Genomic DNA, 21,180 nt, shown 5'->3' on the forward strand with positions numbered 1-21,180 from the left:
CCTGTTCCCTTCCCATAATGTCCTGTCATTCTCACTGTAATGTAATTTCTGCACCACTAGGGCCACCAAACAGAATTGCAAAAATATTGACACCCATCCCCCAACTTCCATTGTACTTCCAACAGGTAATCCCACCCCAAACTCATGCAATTGGTTGAGCAAAGTTATGTTTGGCCAACTTGGGTCTTCAAACAAGCGGATTGAAATCCTGTATGTGACAGAAAAATGTCGCAAAAATTATACACTTCCCCTTTTAGAAAGAGAATGTGATAAAATTTAGTTGTTTATGTATCTTCAGGCGAGACATACCACCTACGGCATTCGCAAGTGCTTCCTCTTCTTACTGCAGTGTCAGCTGACCTTGGTCATCATTCAGGTAAGAACAAATACTCTTTACACCGGTGTCAAAAATAAACTTTCATCTGTTTGTGATGTACAGTGTGGCTTTTCAACTACTTTCTTGCAGAGGCCAGATTACCCTGATCCAAACTTGAAGGGGGCCAAACGTTTTTCAGTATTTTCTTATCTAGCACTTTTGTTGTAAATGACATGTTTTTAAAAAAAAAAAAAAAAATAGCAAGGGGTGTTTTCAGTGAACATTTTTTAAGGTTTGGCCATAAGATCTGGCTAAAGAACAAAACAAAATAACATCACACCCTTAATAAAAAGGTTTTGATCAACTTTACTTTGAATATATTTGTTAATTTGATATATGTGAGTATACAAGTTCAGTGATGTTTGTTTTTCTTTTTCGGTTTTCTCTTTTGCTCAATAATATTGTGCATACGAGCTGACACCACGTCTGCAACAACTGTAGTGATGATATATTTTTTACACCTGTAGATTTGACCACACCATAAATGTTTGCAAAAATTGGGTAGCCTACTTTTGATTGAATTAGACATTATGAAATGCTCATCATCTGGTTCGTGTTGTGGAAGCAGTGTAACTTAACTAAAGCCAGAAAAGCTTAAACACAAGCTGTCCGGTCTACCGATGACCATTAAATGATGTTGCATGTACCATTTAAGTGTTGTTAAACTCACCACTGAGTTTTGCGCAGAGAGCACACTGATTTTTCAGACTGTCAGAGGGCCAGATAAGATGATTGGTGGACCTTTTTTGGCACATTGGCCACCAGTTTACTAGCCCTGATGTACAGGATATGAAGTTTTATCGCTGAGGCTCTTGAAACAACAACAATACTGTTTCTGATTTGCACTGTTGTTATATTGTGACATCTTAATCTTGTAGTTCCTGGCCTGCCTTATTCAACTGCCCCCTCCCATGAACATCACAGATATTCTGTGGCTTTCCTGCTTCTGTTACCCCCTGCTAAGGTAAGAGAGAGGAAATTAAAACAAAAACACCCACATATTGGAGGGGGTCAATGGTAAAATCAGGTCACTGCCTTGTATTCATGATCTTTATAAATACATCTTTGATATCTACAGCGTGTCCTTCCTGGGAAAACCTCCTGACAGCTCCGTGATGACAGACGCTACTGGAAAGAATCTTAACTCCATACCACGCAAGGTCAGTGACCGCACAATGCACCCCTGCACTGAAAAATGTTTAAACACACTTGGCAAAAAGCATATATGCATTTTGGTTATTTTTGACTTTTTCAGACGCAGCAGTACTTCCTGGGCTGGTTCCTGTTGAAGTTTGGTCTGACGATGTTGACCTACTTAGTCGGCTTTGGATTTTCTCTACAGGAAGTGTGTAGAGTAGCGAACCTCACAGACACTGAAAACAACAGCACCCTCACCTGCTCCCATATATTCACTTCTAGGTACACACACAAACATAAATACATAATTTTATGTGTTGCATGTTTACACTAACATGAATTGTTGTGAGTGCTAATCAAAGACTAATCTTTGCAGTTCCCAGGATGCCCTTCAGTGGTTTGGTGAATTGTCCAATGGGCTGCTTCTAATTCAGAAGATCATGGCAGGTTTCCTGGCTCTGCATACAGGTAACTTTTAATAAAATGTATTTCACTGCCTCATGGTCATTTGAATGTTTACTTTTGAAAGGTTTATTGGGATCAGTGTGGATGACTGTGTTTACATACACATGCCAATTCTGATTAATTCTGTGTGTTAAAATATTATGTTGTTCATACGACTTTATGAAGAACACGAAGAGTGACTTTTTTTTTTAATGATAACCCTGTGCCACTCTTATCCATATAATGGGGGATTGGGGCTGTTAAACCCCACCATAAATGTATAATACATTTAGTCTATCCATATAATTTATGCATTCAGAGTATTCTTAAGCCTTATGATAGCTTTGTGCGAAGAACAGGCCAAATAAGGGCATAACCAGAATATGGACCTTAATCTGGAAATGATGTGCATGTACATGTGATAGTGATAAATAAATAAAAACCGTGATCCGGTTGCAGTCATGTTTTATATTATCTCCCTCTCTTGCAGTGGTCATCTCCCTGAGCTATGTGCATCGTTCCCAGCCCTTGTGGAGAAAGAACCCGTTCAGTAACACATGGTGGTGCCTCACAGTGCCTGTGGTGTGAGTGTTTAAGCCATGCTGTTTTATGAATACTTGCATAGGGATAATTTAAGTGCAATTACCCAATGTTTTTTTCTTCTCTCTCCACCTTGCAGATTGTTGGGGCAGGTAGTGCAAGCTGTGGTAGATTATCATTTGTGGCAGGACAGCAATATAGAGATCTTCACACTAAGTGATATTCCCTTGGAGGTCTGGCTGTTGGTGTCTCTGTCCATTGTACTTGTGGTGCTAATCAATGAAGCAGTAAAACTGCATGAAATCAGGTAAGAGGATAAATTGGAAGTTTGAACATTATTATAGTCTTGCTGTAGTGTAAAGGGTACAACCATATGTTTGAACACAGTACAATGCATTTTATGCATTTAAAATCAACATTAAACTGTTTGCAAACCATTGTACTTCCGTAATCTGACATATTTCGAGTGAAACGGTATATTCAATAAGAAAATCATGTAATACTTTTTATCCAATGGGAATTGATTGGATTGTGAAAAGTGGGTGTTAACATACCAGAATGGAGCCAGGTAAGGATTAAAAAAGTTAAAGTTGTTACATTTTGATAAAAGTAAAACAAATGTATATTTTATTTAAAATAACATGCATGTGTGATGAATCATGCACAACAAAGCCAAAAACTTGCATTAAAGTGGTAGTTCACCCAAAAATGAAAATTCTCTCCTTTACTCACCCTCATGCCCAGATGTGTGACTTTCGTTAGCAGAACACAAAGATTTTTGTTTATTATTTTATAATGTTCCATGAGATTCTCTTTCTTCATCTTTTTCCACCCTCATACTGACAAAACTGTCTGTTTTGGTGCTGCTTCTCCTTTAAGACTTAGCAGTAAACACCCACTGTTATGATTGGCTCTCTGCCCTTGACAGACTTGCTCTCTCCTTGCCATCTCACTGCTCACCACTACTGGGTGGGCTAAAGCAGTGATAAGGTAAAGTAGGCATTGATGTGTTGTAGCGGAGGCAGTCAGATGCAAATGTCTACCACAGTGTGACATCACAATGTGGAGGAAGTTGAGAACGAGTCGTTTTAGCAGCTTAGTTTCAACAAATGCTCTTTTTGCAGTGAGGAGGGAGTTGTGAAACTTACAGTATGTTTTAATAGTACAGTTATCTCTTATAAAGTATGTCAAAAGAAGGAACATTTGATTCCTCATGTCATGACCACTTCAATACATAAACTGATCAAAGGCTTGATATTATTAATGAATAAATTACTGATCTTATTGCAGGGTACGAGTGCGTTACCAGAAGAGGCAAAAACTTCAGTTTGAGACCAAACTGGGGATGAACTCTCCCTTCTGAGCTGTGTCTGCCCGGAGACTGCATGGTTCTACACTTTGGCTTCTGTGGCGTTTATCTTATTCCTTAGTGGAGAAGATGAAGATGAGCGGAGCTCTTCCTGCCACACCTTTTAATGGGTTGAACACTTTTTCTGCCAAAAAGGCCACTGAGGGCTGTGATTTTTAATCAGCGAAATCCTGAAATCTCTTTGATTTAGGCTTTACTCAAAGTAAAGATTTTATCTTTGTTGTTTGAGGGATGTTCTCATGCATGCTGCTTTGAGTTTGGACAGGGTAATTTATTGGAGGGATTTTTTACAAATGAGGCAATTTCTTTATCCTACTCAAACCCTCAAACCATAACACATAATGGAGGGCTAAATTAGCATGATTTATTTTTCCTCTTTCTATCGATAACATTTTAGTAGCTGTTGTCAAATGAAAATGTTATCGATTTACTTTCTGTTCAGTCTAATGTAGAAGATAGACAATATTAACTGCTCAAGTTGAGCTTTAGCTGTCTGTATTCGTATTTGGTTCTTTATAACATCCTCCTGAGAGTTTGCATTTAATTTACTGTCTACCACATAAAGATCTTGTTGCAGCCTGTTTTGACAGGTTATAATGTGAATGTCATCTCTTTGACTTACCTCATACTCTAAAGCATACAGGGGAAATAATTTACACATTAAGAGCATATGAGAATGCTAATTGGATGTTTTATTTGTATTTTTTGCAAGCCAGAACATCTTGGCTGAGAAGTTTAGCCTCCAGTATCAAATGCAGACATTGTGAGACTGTGCAAATCCTTATTACAGACTGTATATAAACACATGACTGAATAAAATCAATCATATTTCTTTTCCTCATACAAATCAATATTAGAGGCCTATCGGTGAACACATACTCACTATTTCTGAATGGCTGGAATCCTTTGGGCAGTTTTGATCTTAGTTTTTAGATTTTATCCTACATTTAACTAACTTTTTTTTTTTTTTTTTAGATATTAAAAAGCTGAGCCCTTAAAATATACTTTACTCAAACATTATAATTCTCTCATCATTTACTCATCCTTATGCCATCACAAACTGTATGACTTTCTTCTGCAGAATACAAACAAACATATTTTGATAGAGATGAGAGTTTTTGTCCATATGATGCTAGTCAATGGGGTCCAAAATGTTCAATATGGCAAGATTTTTAGTGGAAAATGGAGTTACATTTTAATCCATTTCTCACACAAAACCGATCTTATTGCTTCAGAAGACATGGATTAACCCACTCTAGTCGTATGAATTACTTTTATACTGACTTTGTTTTTGTTTTCGGAGCTTGGAATTGTTGGACCCCATTGATAAAAACAATCTTCATTAAGATATATTTGTTTGTGCTCCATAGAGGAGAGAATGTCATAGGAGTTTGAGACTGCATAAGGGTGAGTAAATGAGGGGATTATCATTTTTAGGTGAATTATTCCTTTTAACAAGTTCAATTAAAACAGCAAAGATTATCAGATGAAGCAAGAAATTTCAGCAATTGAATGTTTCAACTCTAATGGTTATTGTTCTATCTACAAATACAATGTGTTTTAAATATATTGACATATGCAATTGTCAACCAGAATGCATTAAATTCTTTTAAAAAAGGAAAATTAAAAACTCTTCTTGTTCTTTGTCACACTGCAGGTGTTTGAGATATTATTTTTATTTTTAGCGGTTTCTTATTCTGGAACTGTATATATATATATATATATATATATATATATATATATATATATATATATATGGAAAGTCTGGGGTCTGGCTAATTTAATATAATTTATTTATTATGTGTGTTTTTTTATTTCTTGTTTCCTCGTCCAAACTGGTAAATAGGGATGTTGAATGTTTTATTCTATTCTACCTCTAGCTGATTGCCTCAATATATAGAATTCTACTCCATTTCATGATTTGAAAAGGTTTTATAGTGTTAATTTATCCATTTGGGCTACAGCTATGGAATGCAGGGAACTGTCACAGTGTTACCAGATGTACTGATTCAAGATCACGTACTGGTCAACACTACAAATGTATTTTCTGATGGTGACTAACTAATCTCCAAATTACCACTTCTTTCCCAATACTTTTGCAATTACTCTTGGATGGAACAAAGAGCCTATTTGCACTTATGACTACCCAATTAAAAGGAGAATAATGAGTGACAGATTTTAAATACTGGTGTTTGCAGGCATCACTTTTCCATTGTGGAGTTCATTTTTGAGGAACCTGCCTTTCCCATGTACAGTTGAAGTCAGAAGTTGACATAGGCTTAGGCTGAATTCATTAAAACTAAACCACTCCACAGAATTAATATTAGCAAACTCTAGTTTTGACAAGTAATTTAGAACATCTGCTTTGTGCATGACACAAGTACATTCTCCAACAATTGTTTACAGACAGTTTGTTTAACTTTTAATTGTCTATATCACAATTCCAGTGGGTCAGAAGTTTACATACACGAAGTTAACTGTGCCTTTTAAGCAGCTTGGAGAAAAGCTTTTTGACAATTAGCTTCTTCTAGATGATTTACTGAATTGGAGGAGTGCCTGTAGATGTATTGTAAGGCCTACCTTCAAACTCAGTGACTCTTTGCTTGACATCATGGAAAAATTAAAAGAAATCAGCCTAGACCTCTGAAAAAAAAAATTGTGGACCTCCACAAAACTGGTTCTTCCTTGGGAGCAATTTCCAAATGCCTGAAGGTACCACATTCATCTGTACAAACAATAGTATGCAAGTATAAACACCACAGGACCACGCAGCCATCATACCACTCAGGAAGAAGACGCATTCTGTCTCATAGAGTTGAACGTAGTTTGATGCGAAAAGTGCAAATCAATCCCAGAACAACAGCAAAGCTCTTTGTGTAGATGCTGGAGGAAACCGGTAGACAAGTATCTATATCCACAGTAAAACAAGCCCTATGTCGACATAACCTGAAAGGCTGTTCAGCAAGGAAGAAGCCACTATTTCAAAACTGCCATAAAAACTACAGACTACAGTTTGTAAGTGCACATGTGGAGAAACATACTTTTTGGACAAATGTCCTCTGCTCTGATGAAACAAAAATTGAACTGTTTGGCCATAATGACCATCGTTATGTTTGGAGGAAAAAGGGTGAGGCTTGCAAGAACACCATCCCAACCGTGAAGCATGGGGGTGGCAGCATCATGTTTTGGGGGTGCTTTGCTGCAGGAGGGACTGGTGCACTTCACAAAATAGATGGAATCATGAGGAAGGAAAAGTATGTAGATACTGTATATTGAAGCAACATCTTAAGACATCAGCCAGGAAGTTAAAGCTCAATCGCTAATAGGTCTTCCAAAAGGACAACCTCCAAAATGACTTAAGGACAACAAAGTCAAGCTACTGGAGTAGCTATTACAAATCCCTGACCTCAATCCGATTGAAAATATGTGGGCAGAACTGAAAATGCATGTGCGAGCAAGGAGGCCTTCAAACCTGACTCGGTTACACCAGTTCTGTATGGAGGAAGAGGCCAAAATTCCAGCAACTTATTAGGAGAAGCTTGTGGAAGGCTACCCAAAACATTTGACCAAAGTTAATTTAAAGTCAATGCTACCAAATACTAACAAAGTAACTTCTGATCAACTGGGAATGTGATGAAAGTAATAAAAGCTGAAATAAATAATTATCTCTACTATTATTCTGATATTTCACATTCTTAAAATAAAGTAGTGATCCTAACTGACCTAAGACAGGGAAAGTTTTCTACGATTAAATGTCAGGAAATGTGAAAAACTGAGTTTAAATGTATTTGTCTAAGGTGTATGTAAACTTCTGACTTCAACTGTAGGTTATTGGTCACAATCTTTCCCTTTTTTCCTCTTCATTTACTGAAAGATGTGTTAACCTATTCACTTCCTGCCTTTTTGTTCCTGTTTCACTGTTGCCATATATTCATGTGTTTAAATCACACAATAAACAGCTGTAACCGCAGCTGGTTTATGTTTAGATTTATTTTGAAATGCTTACAGGATAAGTCTACATCTTAACAGCCTTTTCCATATTACTGTCTAAATTAACAGATTGTCATAGGCACATGTTCATCCATGTATATAACTGCATACGTTATTGCATTTAACCTGTTTTCTGTATTCGTATTTGATTTTGTCTCCGTTCTACTTGTTCTACTCATTCAACTAAAGGCAGTTCTTATGTGTTTAGAGGTAACTCTGGCCCATTAATATAGCTGTGCTTACCACTGCTGTGTAGACCAGTTAAACCGCCCTAATTTCGACAGGTATCCATAGAGGGAGTTCTGCTATTGTTTTATTATTATTATTTCCTTTTTAACAAGTGATGAATAAGCCTCTCTGCAAAATACATACCTGGGTTACAACCTGCACAGACTGACTAGACATTCAAGTATTTGCTATTTATGAATGTTCATAACATTTATAAATGTTGTACAGTTTGTATTTTTTAAGATGTCTTGCTCCCCCCTGATTATTTGTGAACCAATAATTTTATGTAAATACATTTCTGTTTCAAAACACATACATGCTCTCAGTGTCTTGTATTAAGAGTATTCTGTCTGCCAACCCTAGCATTTGTTTTTCTTTTCCACTAGGCTAGGTGAAAAGAGATAGAGGTAAACGAATACACCAAGTCATATTGAATCTCAAACGTAGGTCCAGTGGATCGATTTGCCCTGAGTTAGGGGTAAGCTGTGCCATGTCAGGTTGAACCATTGGGGAAAAAGAGAATAATTCACTTTAAAATAAAAACATGAACATATATGAGTTGTTTATACCAAAAAAAAAAACAACAAGGTCAATATTTACATTTTCTTAAATATATAAATAAATCATACAGGAAAAGTTTTAACATTTTGAATATTTTGATGGAGTTATACAATTTCAGTTTTTATTTTAATTAATTAATTATTTTTTCTTATGGGTAAACTGACCTTTGGGTGAAAAAAATAAACTATGTATTCGATAAATTAAATATAAACAAATTAAATGGGAAATAAAATGCTCATCCATCACCAGGGGGCGTAGTTCGCAATTAAGATCATACATCACATTGTGGGATTACAAGAAATGCAGCATCAGAGTTGCTGATTGGATCTAGTCAGGATCTAGAGGTTGACGTGCGGGGATGGTGGCCAATCATTGTTGAGACGTTAACTGTGCTGGCTGCGTAGTGCGTCCTACAGAATAAACCTCAGCAGCACCGGTGGAGCAGCTGCACGCTGGCTGGTGTCAAAAGGATCATTTGAAGGAGTCGCTTCGTGGGTGCGTTCGCATTTTATACAGTTTTAGAGGTTAATATGTCATTTCGCCTGTTTTGTGCATTGTCTTGCCCTGGTTCATGTGCGGGAGGCGTCTGGGAAAGATGTAATGGTAATAACTCAAACGATCTGCTGTATTGACTGTGTTACGAATGCAAAAACAGGCGAAACAAGCCTGTGTCAGGTGTGTGGCTGTTAAAAAATTAATGCAAAGAAAACAAGATATATTGTAAAAGGGGTGAAATATACCACACCCTCATTCACATCCATCGTGTGCCGTAGACGCTGTAATAATAATTGCACGCGCATTGGATTCTCGTGCAGGATGTTCATAGTCTTGTTTTTATATGTATCTGATAACAATACAATAAAAGCGCAATTCCTTCGATGAAGTACGCTTACATATCCCTATGTCTAAATATAGCGGATAATAATAGATACAAATAACATAGTTAGGGGGAATAAATCACTTAATTTGTATTAGTTTCTCCACAAGTAAATAATTGACGAATTTAGGTTTGTGGCGATGTTGCCATGTTTTAGTAATGGATTTTAATGAATTAAGCCAAGGGATGTTTTGTGGCATTAGTTGGTTTGTCTCACTCCAAAACTTTCCATCCTGTATGATAAAATTTCAGAAATTTGTATAAAAATGTAAAAGATAGTCAAAAATATTGAAATTAATTACATTAACATATTTGACACCCTTATGGAAGCAAACTCTGTCCCTCCATGAGCAATGGCTAAAGTTAGATTTTTATGTCCATCCTTGAAGGAATATTTGAGTTCAATACAAATTAAGCTCAATCCACAGCATTTGTGACATAATGGTGATAATCTGTTCCAGTGTAGCACTTACAATATAAACAAATAAAGCCAGCGAGTAAACGTTAAAATACTCGCTGTATCAAAAGTATAGCTACAAGATGACATGATTTTAATGTGATAAAATATCTTATTAACATTTTCTGTATGAAGTTGTTTCCAAGTGTAGGGTAACGGGGCTAAAGGCACCCCTTAAGGAAATATTGCTTTTTAGTGGTCACAAAATATTTCAAGATTGAATGTTTGTGTATTGATGGAGCAATATGTGTGTGAAAAGAAATAATAACAAAGTTGTTTTGATTTAAAATTCAGTTTATAAAAAAAAAAAGGTTACGATCACTTGGGATTTTCATTTGCTACATACATTTACAGCATTTAAAAAATATTATAAATGAGATCAAATTGCCTAAAAATCAACCTTTAGACATGACATGCATTGAACTCATGGATCAGAAAAAAGTAGCAGTGCATAGTGACACACAGGTGTTTAGGGAAGTACTCTGGTAGTTTTGATGCTGTTTAGTGTTTTGGGAGAAAATCAAATCAATGGAGCATTTTACCCTGTTGAGCCTTTGTACCCTACATCTTTGTTGCCATGATGTAATGCAATAAACCCTAAAAGGCTGTAAAAATGATCATTTAAACCACCTAACTTTACAGCTAAAATAATACACGTTTCAACAGAATAATGCTTTTATAAAAATCTAAGTTTCATATTTCTGGTTTCAAACCCTCCAAAAACAGGCCCCATTCACTTCCATTGTAAGTGCCTCTCAGTAATATATATATATATATAAAAAAAGGATGGACCTTTTTTGTGGTAAACATTTTGCCACAAATGTTGTTGATTGATCTTTTGTTGAATCCAGAATATTTCTTTAAGCATTCTTATCATTTAAAAAGTGAGTCAGAGCTTGACCAAAGCATTCTAAATGCCCAGCATACCCTTTTATAAAAAAAAAGATCTCTTTAAATTACCTCAAGTATATTAATTTGTTAAATAGTTTGGCTACGATATTCCATATGTTCTGCACAACGTGAACGAAAACAAACTAAAGCTATGTGTGAGATGAGGACAACAAAATTAGATTAACCGTGCCATTACACAAAAATGTACGGTACATGCGGGTATGTTCAAATGCCATGAAGTTTACCCCTTTTTTTTTTTTTTTTTTTTTAAAACCACAGCGAGGTTTGCAAATAAGTGACGGTGAATTAAAGACATAGTCTGATTTGGGCCTCCTTGTAGTTACCCCAAGACATAATTGAGGAGCTCCTGTCATGCTGTATGGACCTTGCATTCAGAAAGTGTTTAATCATATTTCACTTTATTGCCTGTTCCACTTGCTGAAGAGAGGCATAACGGGTGGTTTTAGGGTCCAAGATGGACGTGGACCTCCCTAAACCCCGAATATTTCTGAACTACAACCCCATTGCCCTGTTTTCACAGTGAGAATCGTTCTGCATGGTGTGATATCTGTTTTGTTTGATTGAATGCAACATGATGTACAGCAGCTTTATGCATCAATGCTATTTATCTCAGCTGAAGTTCAATTTTGTCCTTCAGCTGGTAAAGTTGTTGCAGAAGTACCTCATGCAAATGGTTAATTTGATTTAAAGTTTCATTGAGTCTGGGAGATTTTAATTTTGTCATGCTGCTATTGCAACAACTTTGTCCAGTCCACAGTCAAATGCTTTGCTTTGTGCTTGAACTTTAATGTCTAAAACCAGGTTGGTATTTTTAATAGTGCTGTGTTTTTGAGAGCTTTATGTATTTCTGGAAGGTTCAAGCTTTGCTGTTCTCCTCTCAGTTATTGGGACACTAAAGGAATAGTTCAACCAAAAAATAAAATTCTCTCATCATTTACTTACCCTCATGCCATCCCAGATGTGTATAACTTACTTTCTAATGCAGAACACAAACTGAGATTTTTAGAAAAATATCTTTGCTCTGTAGGTCCATACAATGCAAGTGAATGATGACCGAATCTTAGAAGCTCCAAAAAGTTTTAAGTGGGAACAGACCAAAATATAGCTCCACTTTCACTATAAATCTTGACATCAGCATTCTCCTTGGCGATCATGATTTCAAGCTTGATTACACTTCTTAACACAATCTAGCACCTGGTGCATCAAGCACTAGGAAGTGTAATCAAGCTTGAAATCATGATTGAGCCTTGAGACTGCAATTGCAAGATGTACAGTGAAATTGGAGTTTTGGTCTGTTCTCACACAAGACCAATTCAGTCATTTCAGTATGGATTACAATAAAAAGACAATTGTGCCATTGTGCTTTTTGGAGCTTCAAAGTTTTTGTCACCATTCACTTCCATTGCGTGGACATACAGAGCTGAAATATTCTTCTAAAAATGTATATTTCTTCCTTGTTCCTACATCAAAATATTTGTTTTTGTGATTGCATTCTACTGGTTATCTTTCAATCTACCGAAGAGCCATCTCCGACGTTTGTCATTAGCTTTTTATTGTTGCTGCATGGCACTGCAATGTTATACATGGTGTGGACTGAAGTTCTGGTATTGGATTGTTCATTGACTTACAAGACACATCTGATGCTGGATCCCTAGGTGGAGTTTACCAGTTGGTGCGACACAAGTGATGGCTGCGGTTCAAGACGTCCCGTGGAAAAGCCTGAGCTCAGGGAAGAAAGTAGCCTTGGCTGCAGGCCTCTCTGTGGGGGCCACAGTGGGCTACCTTGTTTACCGCCACATTCGAAGCAGCAGTGGTAAGCGATTTCTTACTTGATATACTTATTGTCATAGTCGTATGTGCTGAGTCAAAATAAATGTTCATTTATTGATGGTCTGTGTTGAGAGAACACAATGAAAGGTTAGGATTAATATTTTTCATTCTATCATTTGACCCTGTAGTGCAGTGCGAAAGTAAAGAGGAGTCCAGAATATCTATTCCACTTGACGTGTACCGATCTATTGCGAGATATCAGAGCGCCTTTCTAGATATAGTGAGTGTTTGTTCTGTCTTTTGTTTTAATGATCTGATCTTGAATTTCCACTACTCTCTGGTTTTTATTGTCAACCATGGGACAAATACTATCTTCATGGTATATGATTGATTTGTGCTTGGTTCGGACCTGCAGTTCTGCCACTCTTCTGTTTGTGTAGGTGAATCAGAAGTCTGGCGCCCAAATAAATGTGTTACCGAACACTAAAGAGCAGAGCTTGGTGAATTTTCTCATCCAGGGTTCACCAGAGCAGATTCTTGTGGCGCAATGTGCTCTGGAGAAGCTGGCCACTGACTGTGAGGTCATCAACGATGTCATTGAAGTGCCTCAGACGGCATTTGGACGAATAATAGGTAGTGCTATTGTTTACTTTAAGTGTTTAAGTGGACTCCTTATCATTGTGCATAATGATTTGGGGATTTATAAAATATTGTTTGTTGCACCAGGTCGTGGTGGTGAGACCTTGAAGTTCATTAACAGAGTCTCTGGGGCCAGGGTGAACTGCCCCAGAGATCGTGGACGCAGCATAGAGGAGAAGGGCAAGATCACAATTACTGGCACATGCAAGGAAATTCAAAGTGCTAAGGTGGGATGTTTTAATGAACAAGGTCTGCCTTGATAGGCTATGAGAGTTTGAGGGATGAAATTGAGATCACAAGATTTTAAGTTTCATTCTTCCTGGTCAAATGAGGAAGATTCTGGGTAGAGATTATGACATCAAGCTGTCTAATTTGTGTCACAGGTGGTCTTAAGAATATTTGCTGATGTTTTTCTTCACAGGAGATGATCATGGAGAAGGTCATAGAGAATGAAACCGTACGAAAGCGGATAAGTCAGTCCTCTGCTCTGCGTCAGAAGAGGAAACCACTGGAAGTGGAGCAATTTTATAAAGCTCCAGGACTAGAGAATGAATTATTAAATCCTAATGGCAAAGATTTACTTTCACCACTGACTGAGCTTCAACATGAGGGACTTGTTACGGTGAATGGCTTTGCTGACAGCACTGACACAGCTGAAAATTCCCTCAAATCAGAGGAGGAGATTCTTTCTCCAGTATCACCTTTGGAGATCTCAAAATTTGAAAGTAAGAATCAGATTAATACACTAAACGCACCTATACAAAGCCAATGTTTTAACCTTGCGTGACCCAGCGTAGGTTACCGGTCCTGCTTGACCTGCTCCAAACAGGACTTGAACCGGCATCTCCGCCATGGGAGACGTGTGCGCTAACGAGGAGGCTAAAGGCTACAGCCTCTAGCGTCAGTCGCTAGTGTGCCTCTTGAGGCCAGGGCAGTGAGGTTTACATACTGCACAGATAACTACCAGCTGGCTCCCGTTACACTTTTTTGCATAAAGTGACCAAAGGCTGTAAAGGTCCGAAAAGGGCAACATAAAAGTCTTCTATATTACTCATGCGCTGTATACCAAGTCTTATGAGGTCATGTGATTAGCTTTGTGTGAGGAACAGGCCAAAATTGAAGTTGTTATTCTCTGTAAAAGCATCCATACTGCCATAGCTCTCAAATAACATTCATCCTTCCAAAAATGAAAACATGGTGCCTTCGGTCATTTGGCATCACTGATATTAAAGCTGCCATGACGTGTCATTTAATGCCATGTTTCAATATGTGCATGAACAAAATGAGGATTGAGAGTGACAGTGGAGGGCACAACTCATACAATGCTATCATATGATTTCAGAACTTTTGGAATATAGTCCACGAGTAGTATGGATGGCTTTTATGGTGCCTTTTTGGAGATTGGTCATTGTTTACTTTCATCGTATGGAAAAGTGCATCGTGGAATGTCTTAATTTCTCCTTTTGTCTTCCACCAAATAAAAAATCTTAAGGTTTGCAACAACAGGAGAAATGTATGATGAATTTTCATTTTTGGGTGATCTATCCCTTTAAGAAGGTAGTTTGAAATGGACACCGGAATCCTATTCTGAAAATTGTACAAGATCAGATTTCACACGAATCAGACCAGCTGTTTTGTCTCGCAAGTTCCAAGCCCAGATCTGAGCTTCCAGCCTGATGAGCACCTGGAGGTGTATGTGTCTGCCTCTGAGAATCCTCAGCACTTTTGGATCCAGATTCTGGGAGTACGATCTCTACAGCTGGATAAACTGACTGCTGAAATGAGCCGTTTCTACAACAGTGACACCTCGCAAGTATGTTTGTTTGACCTTGTCAGAGTCTTTTAGATGCACGAGAGTGGTTAAAAGGAATGGTTTAATACTTTTCTTTATTGCCTACCCCAGGAGCACAGAGTGGAGACCATTATTGTTGGAGACATAGTGGCTGCTTCATACAGAGACCATGGTACATGGAACCGTGCTCGAGTGTTAGGTATTCTGGGTTCTGACTTGGTGGATTTGTATTACGTGGACTTTGGAGACAATGGGGAGCTGCAACGGGAACATTTACGAAGCATGAGGTTTGCAAAAGACAGAGAGAAAACAAAACTGTATTCATCATGTGACTCAAATGATAGTTAACGCACAAATGAAAATTCTGTCATTATTTACTCACCCTCATGTTGGTCCAAACCTGTATGACTTGTCTTCTGTGGAAAAATGATTGTTAGCCTCAGTCAGCATTCACTTTCATTGTATTGGGGGAAAAAAATTCTATGAAAATGAATGGTGACTTACACTTACATGCTGCCTAACATCTTTTGTGTTCCATGGAAGAAAGTCATATGGGTTTGGAGCAACTTGAGGGTAAGTAAATGACATTTTAAATTTTTGGGTGAACTATCCTTTTAACTGGGAGCACATGGTTTGATACCTTTGGAACGCATGTACTGATCAAATTTATTGTTTGAATGCTTGGTTAATTTGCCTTGGATAAATGTGTCCTCTAAATACATAAATGTGAACGTAAGACATTACATTCACATTTTCTCAGATTATACACCCTAACCTGGGGTTTTCAGATTATTCAGAGTTTACTTTGTATGACTATCTATATGGGCTTCTAATGTATTTAGCTCTTATTGCATTGCCCCATTTCTCAATAAGCAAAGTTGTATTTTGTGATGTTAAGAAGTGACTTCCTGAGCCTACCCTTCCAAGCCATTGAGTGCAGCCTTGCAGGGGTCCGTCCTGCAGGTAAAGAGTGATGATCAGGTGTTAAGCTGTAAAAATATGGAAAGGTGCCATCAGCACAAGAAAATAAAGATGTTATTTATCAATGTTTTAGGAGAGGTTTGGACCGAGGCAGCCCTGGATGACTTTGAACGCATGACGTACTGTTCTGAATGGAAACCATTACTGGCCAAACTGTACAGCTATTCTCATTCTGAGATCTCATCCTGGCCCAGTGTGAAACTCTATGACAACAGCCAGCTAAAGGTCAGAGGTCAACATGATCTAAAAGGAAAGAAAAATGTTTCTAACAAAGCAATGTTGCATGTGTTTCTTAATATCAGAAAGGAATTTTAAAGGAATTTCAGTTCAAGCGTTTCAGTTTGGAATATTTCAACTTGATCTGTGTTACCCATTTAACCCAACAAAATTGTATTTAGTTTTTTCTTAAAAAATGTATCTGTTATTTTATTTATTTTAATCTTTTGATTTGGTTTCTGGACTCTGTCTCAGGCTGTGGATCTGGGTAAGGAATTGATTCGTCTTGGTCATGCTGTTAGCTGTGAGGATGAAGGGTTTGGGCTCAGGGGAGACTGGGATGAGTCCAGATCACTGCAGAAGATGCTGGTAAGATAACAAATAAATTTTGTTTAAGAGTTTATTTTGGGTTAAAGGAGCACTAAGAGAGTCTGTTTTGGATATTTGCAGGATGACATGACGGGAGCAACCTCAGAACTGAGTATGTCCTGCATTAGTTTATCAGGTATGTTTTTCAAGGTGGTTCCTCAGCCTTAACCCTCGTAATCTGTTAAAGAAGGGCTGCTTGCTTTACTGCTTTACATTTTTGTATGGAAACAGTACAGGTGTATTTTAAAAAAAATATTTTTTTTTTTTGTCTTTTAAATAAATTATAGCATTTCTTCCCTGAAGTAAAAGCAATAAAATGTTTTTTCAAGTGTCTTTTTTTGCAATGTCACAATGCTCAAAGTCAAACCTGACCTGGTGTTACACAGAGAAGACATAGAATTACATTTTTGTTACCAAACATTTATTTCAAACATCAAATAATTGTAATAACTAAGTACATTAATAATAATGTCGAGAAAATTAACAGTAATAAACAGAAATATTCTGCGTTGTTGCAGAATAATAGATTTTATTTGACAAAAAATAAGCTCTCTTATGGTCTCTCCAGTTAATTTTGTGTGTGTGAAAGTATGTATGTGTGTGTGTGGGGGATGTCTTGAATACCCCACCCCCTTTATTTTTATATGTGTATTGGGTTTGCAAAAACTGGATTTCATGTGATTTGGCTGTTGAAACAACACGCAACTAAACAGATTTAAGATAAAATAGATTTTTGCTGCCTGCCTGAAAAAAAGCTCATCAATGTGCCACCATTATTTCCACCACATATTTCAGTTCAACAGTGTATAACCAGTCTCTGGATGGCATGTGTTAAGGTTCAACAAATACATGGCTAAGAAAGCAGCTGGAATGGTCATCCTGTCTCACCAGCTCTTCAGAGGTGGAGCGAGCTGACGTGGACCAAAGCTCTTGTTTTGGACTTCTGTCTTCCACTTCCCTGATCCACTCTACTCCATCTCAGAACCTCAGTGAACTGGTCAGCCACATACTTGAGTCCTCTTCCTCAATTCTAGACCCACTGAATCTGAATTCTGAAAATACGGTCCAGTCCAACAACTTAACCCCAGTGTCACTATCAACCATGTCAGTTCTGGAAATCACGTCTTCATTTACATCATCTCCATCTTGTATGGAGGCTGGGACATCAGCCATGGATTCCTTCACTCTGAATGATGATGTATTCTTGGGGTCTCATTGCAACAACAAAAACCATAACGTAATGTCAACTAAATCAGAAGATGCAGACTCTTTCTCTACAGTAGACACCAGTTACAGTGAGAGTGCAGAAAGTAGCAAAAGCAGTGATGGAATCAGAGGAGTGTGTTATTACCTCACTTCTTCTAAGGACTCATCTGAGACGTCTCTAAGCACGACCATGCCGCAGTCGTCCACTGCGACGTCCTCTTCTATGACCGAATCTTGGGATGAGAGCACAGTTTCATCTCGCTCTGTTGTGGAACTGAGCTCTGATCTATCAAGCAGTGTTGAAGATGCTGAAATGGTTCAGGTAGAAGTTATAACCGTAAGTGACCATTGCAGCAGTGGAATCGACTTGGTTTGCAGTCATTCTAAAGAGCACAGAAGTGTGTCCTCTAAGAAAGAAAATTTAGATGGTGAACCAAACCCACTAGACGGTGATGTGATATTCTCACTCTGTGTAAATGATGAAACCCAACGTAATGAAGCTGGCAATGCAACTGGAGGAAGTGGACGAGTTCTTAAGAAACCAAAGAACATTGATTTCAAAAGTGAAACGGGCAACATGGGCGATTGCAAATCAATAACAGGTGCAACATGTACATACAACTTGAGTGAGGCACACTTGAGCACTGTGGTGGTTAAAATCAATAATGACAGCAGTTATGTGGAAAATAAATCTCTGTGGGATGTGGCTGGTTTTCACTGAAGGGGTACCTTTATTTATTTTGGGAGTGACACTTTACTACATTGAATATGTCTTAGATTGAATACGTTCCACATGCATGTGACATACAGAACCAGGTAGGTTTCATTTACACTGCACAGGTGTTTTGGCTTCAATGGGAGAGATGTGAGTGGTGCTTGTGTAGCAAATCTCTAACTCTAAAGGCGAAATGTGTGCCAGTACACAGTGTGCATGATGCACATTTCGTCAGCACAGTACACGGTCTTTGCACTCCGTCATCAAATGTGTCCAATGGGCTCATGGTCAAAAGAGTATACTTCAAAAAGCTAAGTGCTCGGCAATGCACAAGACGTAACGGCACATGGACAAACTAAGTATAACCTAGCCTTAATTATTAGGCGCATCCACACTAATGCGTTTTAATTTGAAAACACACATTGATTTTGCTACGCCTCACAAGTACGCTAGAACGGCCATTTCCTCCAATAGAAACGAGGCGTTTCGAAAACACTTCCGATTACCGTATACTGTGGAAATTGAAGACACTGTGAAACTTATTGAAGTTATCTAATAAAAAGGGATTATTGTGGATGTGTCTTTAAACTTTGGTGCATATCTTGATACCATTTGTGCTACAGACATGAATAATACCTCAAATTGTGCATCTTGTTGAGTGTGCAGTTACTTTTCTACACAACTGGTCTTAGACGATATAATGGTGAAGGAAAATACTATAGATGTACATTGAATGAGAGCCCTGAGCCTTGGACCTGTAAGCAGCCTCCTATCAAGGCCCTAGTAACCACTTAGAACATCCTAGTCACTGTACAGCAACTCTGTAAAAACCATTAAGAACACCTTATAGCAATGTCTTGCCAACCACTCACCCCCGCATGCTAGAATGGTGGTGGCAAGTACCACACTTCCAATTACAGTATTGTTGTTTTGTGTCTTTTTTTTTTAATCATAGATATGCCAAATATAACTTTGCTTTTACTTTCATTTGTTTAGAAGTTGCCTCAATTTCTGGAAGCGTGGATGATACTATTGATGAGGAATTCAACTGACAACAGACCTAAGACATATGCCTTTTTATTGGTGAGTTTCACTGATAAGCATTTGTCAGTATAATCTCATATTTTTCTTGATGTACATAATCTTAATTGATGAGCTAATGATGTCACTCTCTGCATGCTTCTGTCCTCTCCAGAGACCAGTCGTTACCTTCATTTAGCATTGAACACATGCCTCCTGTCTCTGAGAAAGAGCCTTACTTGACTACGCCACCTGCTCGAACTGCCTGTATTTACTGCTTAAATACTAAATTATTTTCAGTTTGTATATTCAATATTTATAATTTACAGCCTGTGTGTCTGGAAGACCTTTTTTGAGTTTTTTTTTTTTTGTACTGGTTATACTTGGGTTCTCATTTCCTGTATCTAAAATGTTATGGCAGCCCTTTTTTGGTTTTGCTCGTGTCTGAATTGTTTGACAGTTGAAGAGCAGAGCTCAGGGAACTTACAATTGACTTTAGTTAGAAACCTCAGTGTTATTGCAGTGTAGCACCAAAGTTACTGTTATTTTTGAGTGATGTTTTTTTGTTTTTGTACTGTTTGTACTTTTGTTTCTCATTTCCTGTTTCAATGTGGTTTTAATTCATTGAATGCTATATAACATAAATATATATATATAATAAAGATAATTATACCCTATATATATATTTTAATATTATTTAGGGAATTTAATTAGTTGGTTGGAATTCAAAAGGTTTATTTTAATATTTGCTTCGTGAAATGTAAATGTCTGATGCTTATGTATTTTAAATGCTCTTGAAATCAAGCATAGTACAAAGCTAACTACACAGACTGAAGGCATTACCTCTAAAAGCATAGACTAAGCAATACAATTGAGAGAAACATAGAACCAATAATTCTGCTACCGTAAATATGAAATCCTTAACCTACAAATAAACAATAAGACGTGTACCTCATGCAGTTAGATGGCTCCAAGATTACTGGTTGAAAGACAACTCTAATGGAACAACTAACTTCTCAACATGTGCATGACATATTTTTGTTCTCTATATCTGTAAATAATATACTAATAAAATAAAGTAATGAGGGGTAGTTGGGTTTAATCAAAATTTCAAAGATGATGTTGCAAACTTGACGATGCACATCAATACATGATTATTGTAAAAATGAAAAATAAATGATTGCATCTCAACTATACAAAAAAGTGATTTGAATTAGTGTCAAGTCAAATTAATCAAAACACATTTAAATGATGTGCAATTAATTTTCTCCCAAATAGGATTATAACATGTTACATTTTAGCTTAATTTAGTTCACATTTAATTCTCAATTGGTCTGACTGCATCAGTTTCAATAATAGTACAAAAGCACACCTCATTTAACCACTTCACATAGACGCCAACCCCACATGCTTAGCTGTCCTCACATCTATCACCTCATCCATCAGTTTATCCCCTCATTTTCTATTACCATGAAAATATGACCGTAGACATGTTATATTTTATAGCCAATAAATTTGTTATGGCACCATAAAGTCTATTTATTTGATCTGTTTACTCACGCTTCCTACTACCTAATATGG

General features: G+C 37.4%; 2 protein-coding genes across 4 annotated transcripts in view; both read left to right on the forward strand.

The window, feature by feature from the left end:
- Window positions 1-5,480, forward strand: part of LOC127633863 (transmembrane protein 94-like) — a 34,102-nt gene extending 28,622 nt beyond the window's left edge. For all 3 annotated transcript variants that reach the window (XM_052113223.1, XM_052113222.1, XM_052113224.1), the window contains 8 exons: window positions 299-376; window positions 1,255-1,340; window positions 1,455-1,536; window positions 1,632-1,795; window positions 1,890-1,981; window positions 2,448-2,541; window positions 2,637-2,804; window positions 3,788-5,480. In XM_052113223.1, the coding sequence (XP_051969183.1) occupies window positions 299-376; window positions 1,255-1,340; window positions 1,455-1,536; window positions 1,632-1,795; window positions 1,890-1,981; window positions 2,448-2,541; window positions 2,637-2,804; window positions 3,788-3,860 (837 nt within the window). In that variant the 3' untranslated portion in view covers window positions 3,861-5,480. The remainder of the gene's footprint in view (window positions 1-298; window positions 377-1,254; window positions 1,341-1,454; window positions 1,537-1,631; window positions 1,796-1,889; window positions 1,982-2,447; window positions 2,542-2,636; window positions 2,805-3,787) is intronic.
- A 3,557-nt stretch (window positions 5,481-9,037) lies between these two features.
- LOC127633676 (tudor and KH domain-containing protein-like) lies at window positions 9,038-21,020 on the forward strand. Its single transcript, XM_052112922.1, has 14 exons — window positions 9,038-9,140; window positions 12,547-12,704; window positions 12,850-12,941; window positions 13,102-13,294; window positions 13,388-13,527; window positions 13,722-14,025; window positions 14,947-15,113; window positions 15,204-15,379; window positions 15,991-16,055; window positions 16,147-16,298; window positions 16,545-16,658; window positions 16,740-16,794; window positions 19,576-19,662; window positions 19,775-21,020. The coding sequence occupies exons 2-13, from the start codon at window positions 12,578-12,580 to the stop codon at window positions 19,629-19,631; spliced, it is 1,641 nt and encodes a 546-aa protein (XP_051968882.1). The 5' UTR covers window positions 9,038-9,140; window positions 12,547-12,577; the 3' UTR covers window positions 19,632-19,662; window positions 19,775-21,020.
- The last annotated feature ends 160 nt before the right edge of the window (window positions 21,021-21,180 follow it).

The sequence above is a fragment of the Xyrauchen texanus genome, chromosome 40 (assembly GCF_025860055.1).
Source record: "Xyrauchen texanus isolate HMW12.3.18 chromosome 40, RBS_HiC_50CHRs, whole genome shotgun sequence".
Lineage (NCBI taxonomy): Eukaryota > Metazoa > Chordata > Actinopteri > Cypriniformes > Catostomidae > Xyrauchen > Xyrauchen texanus.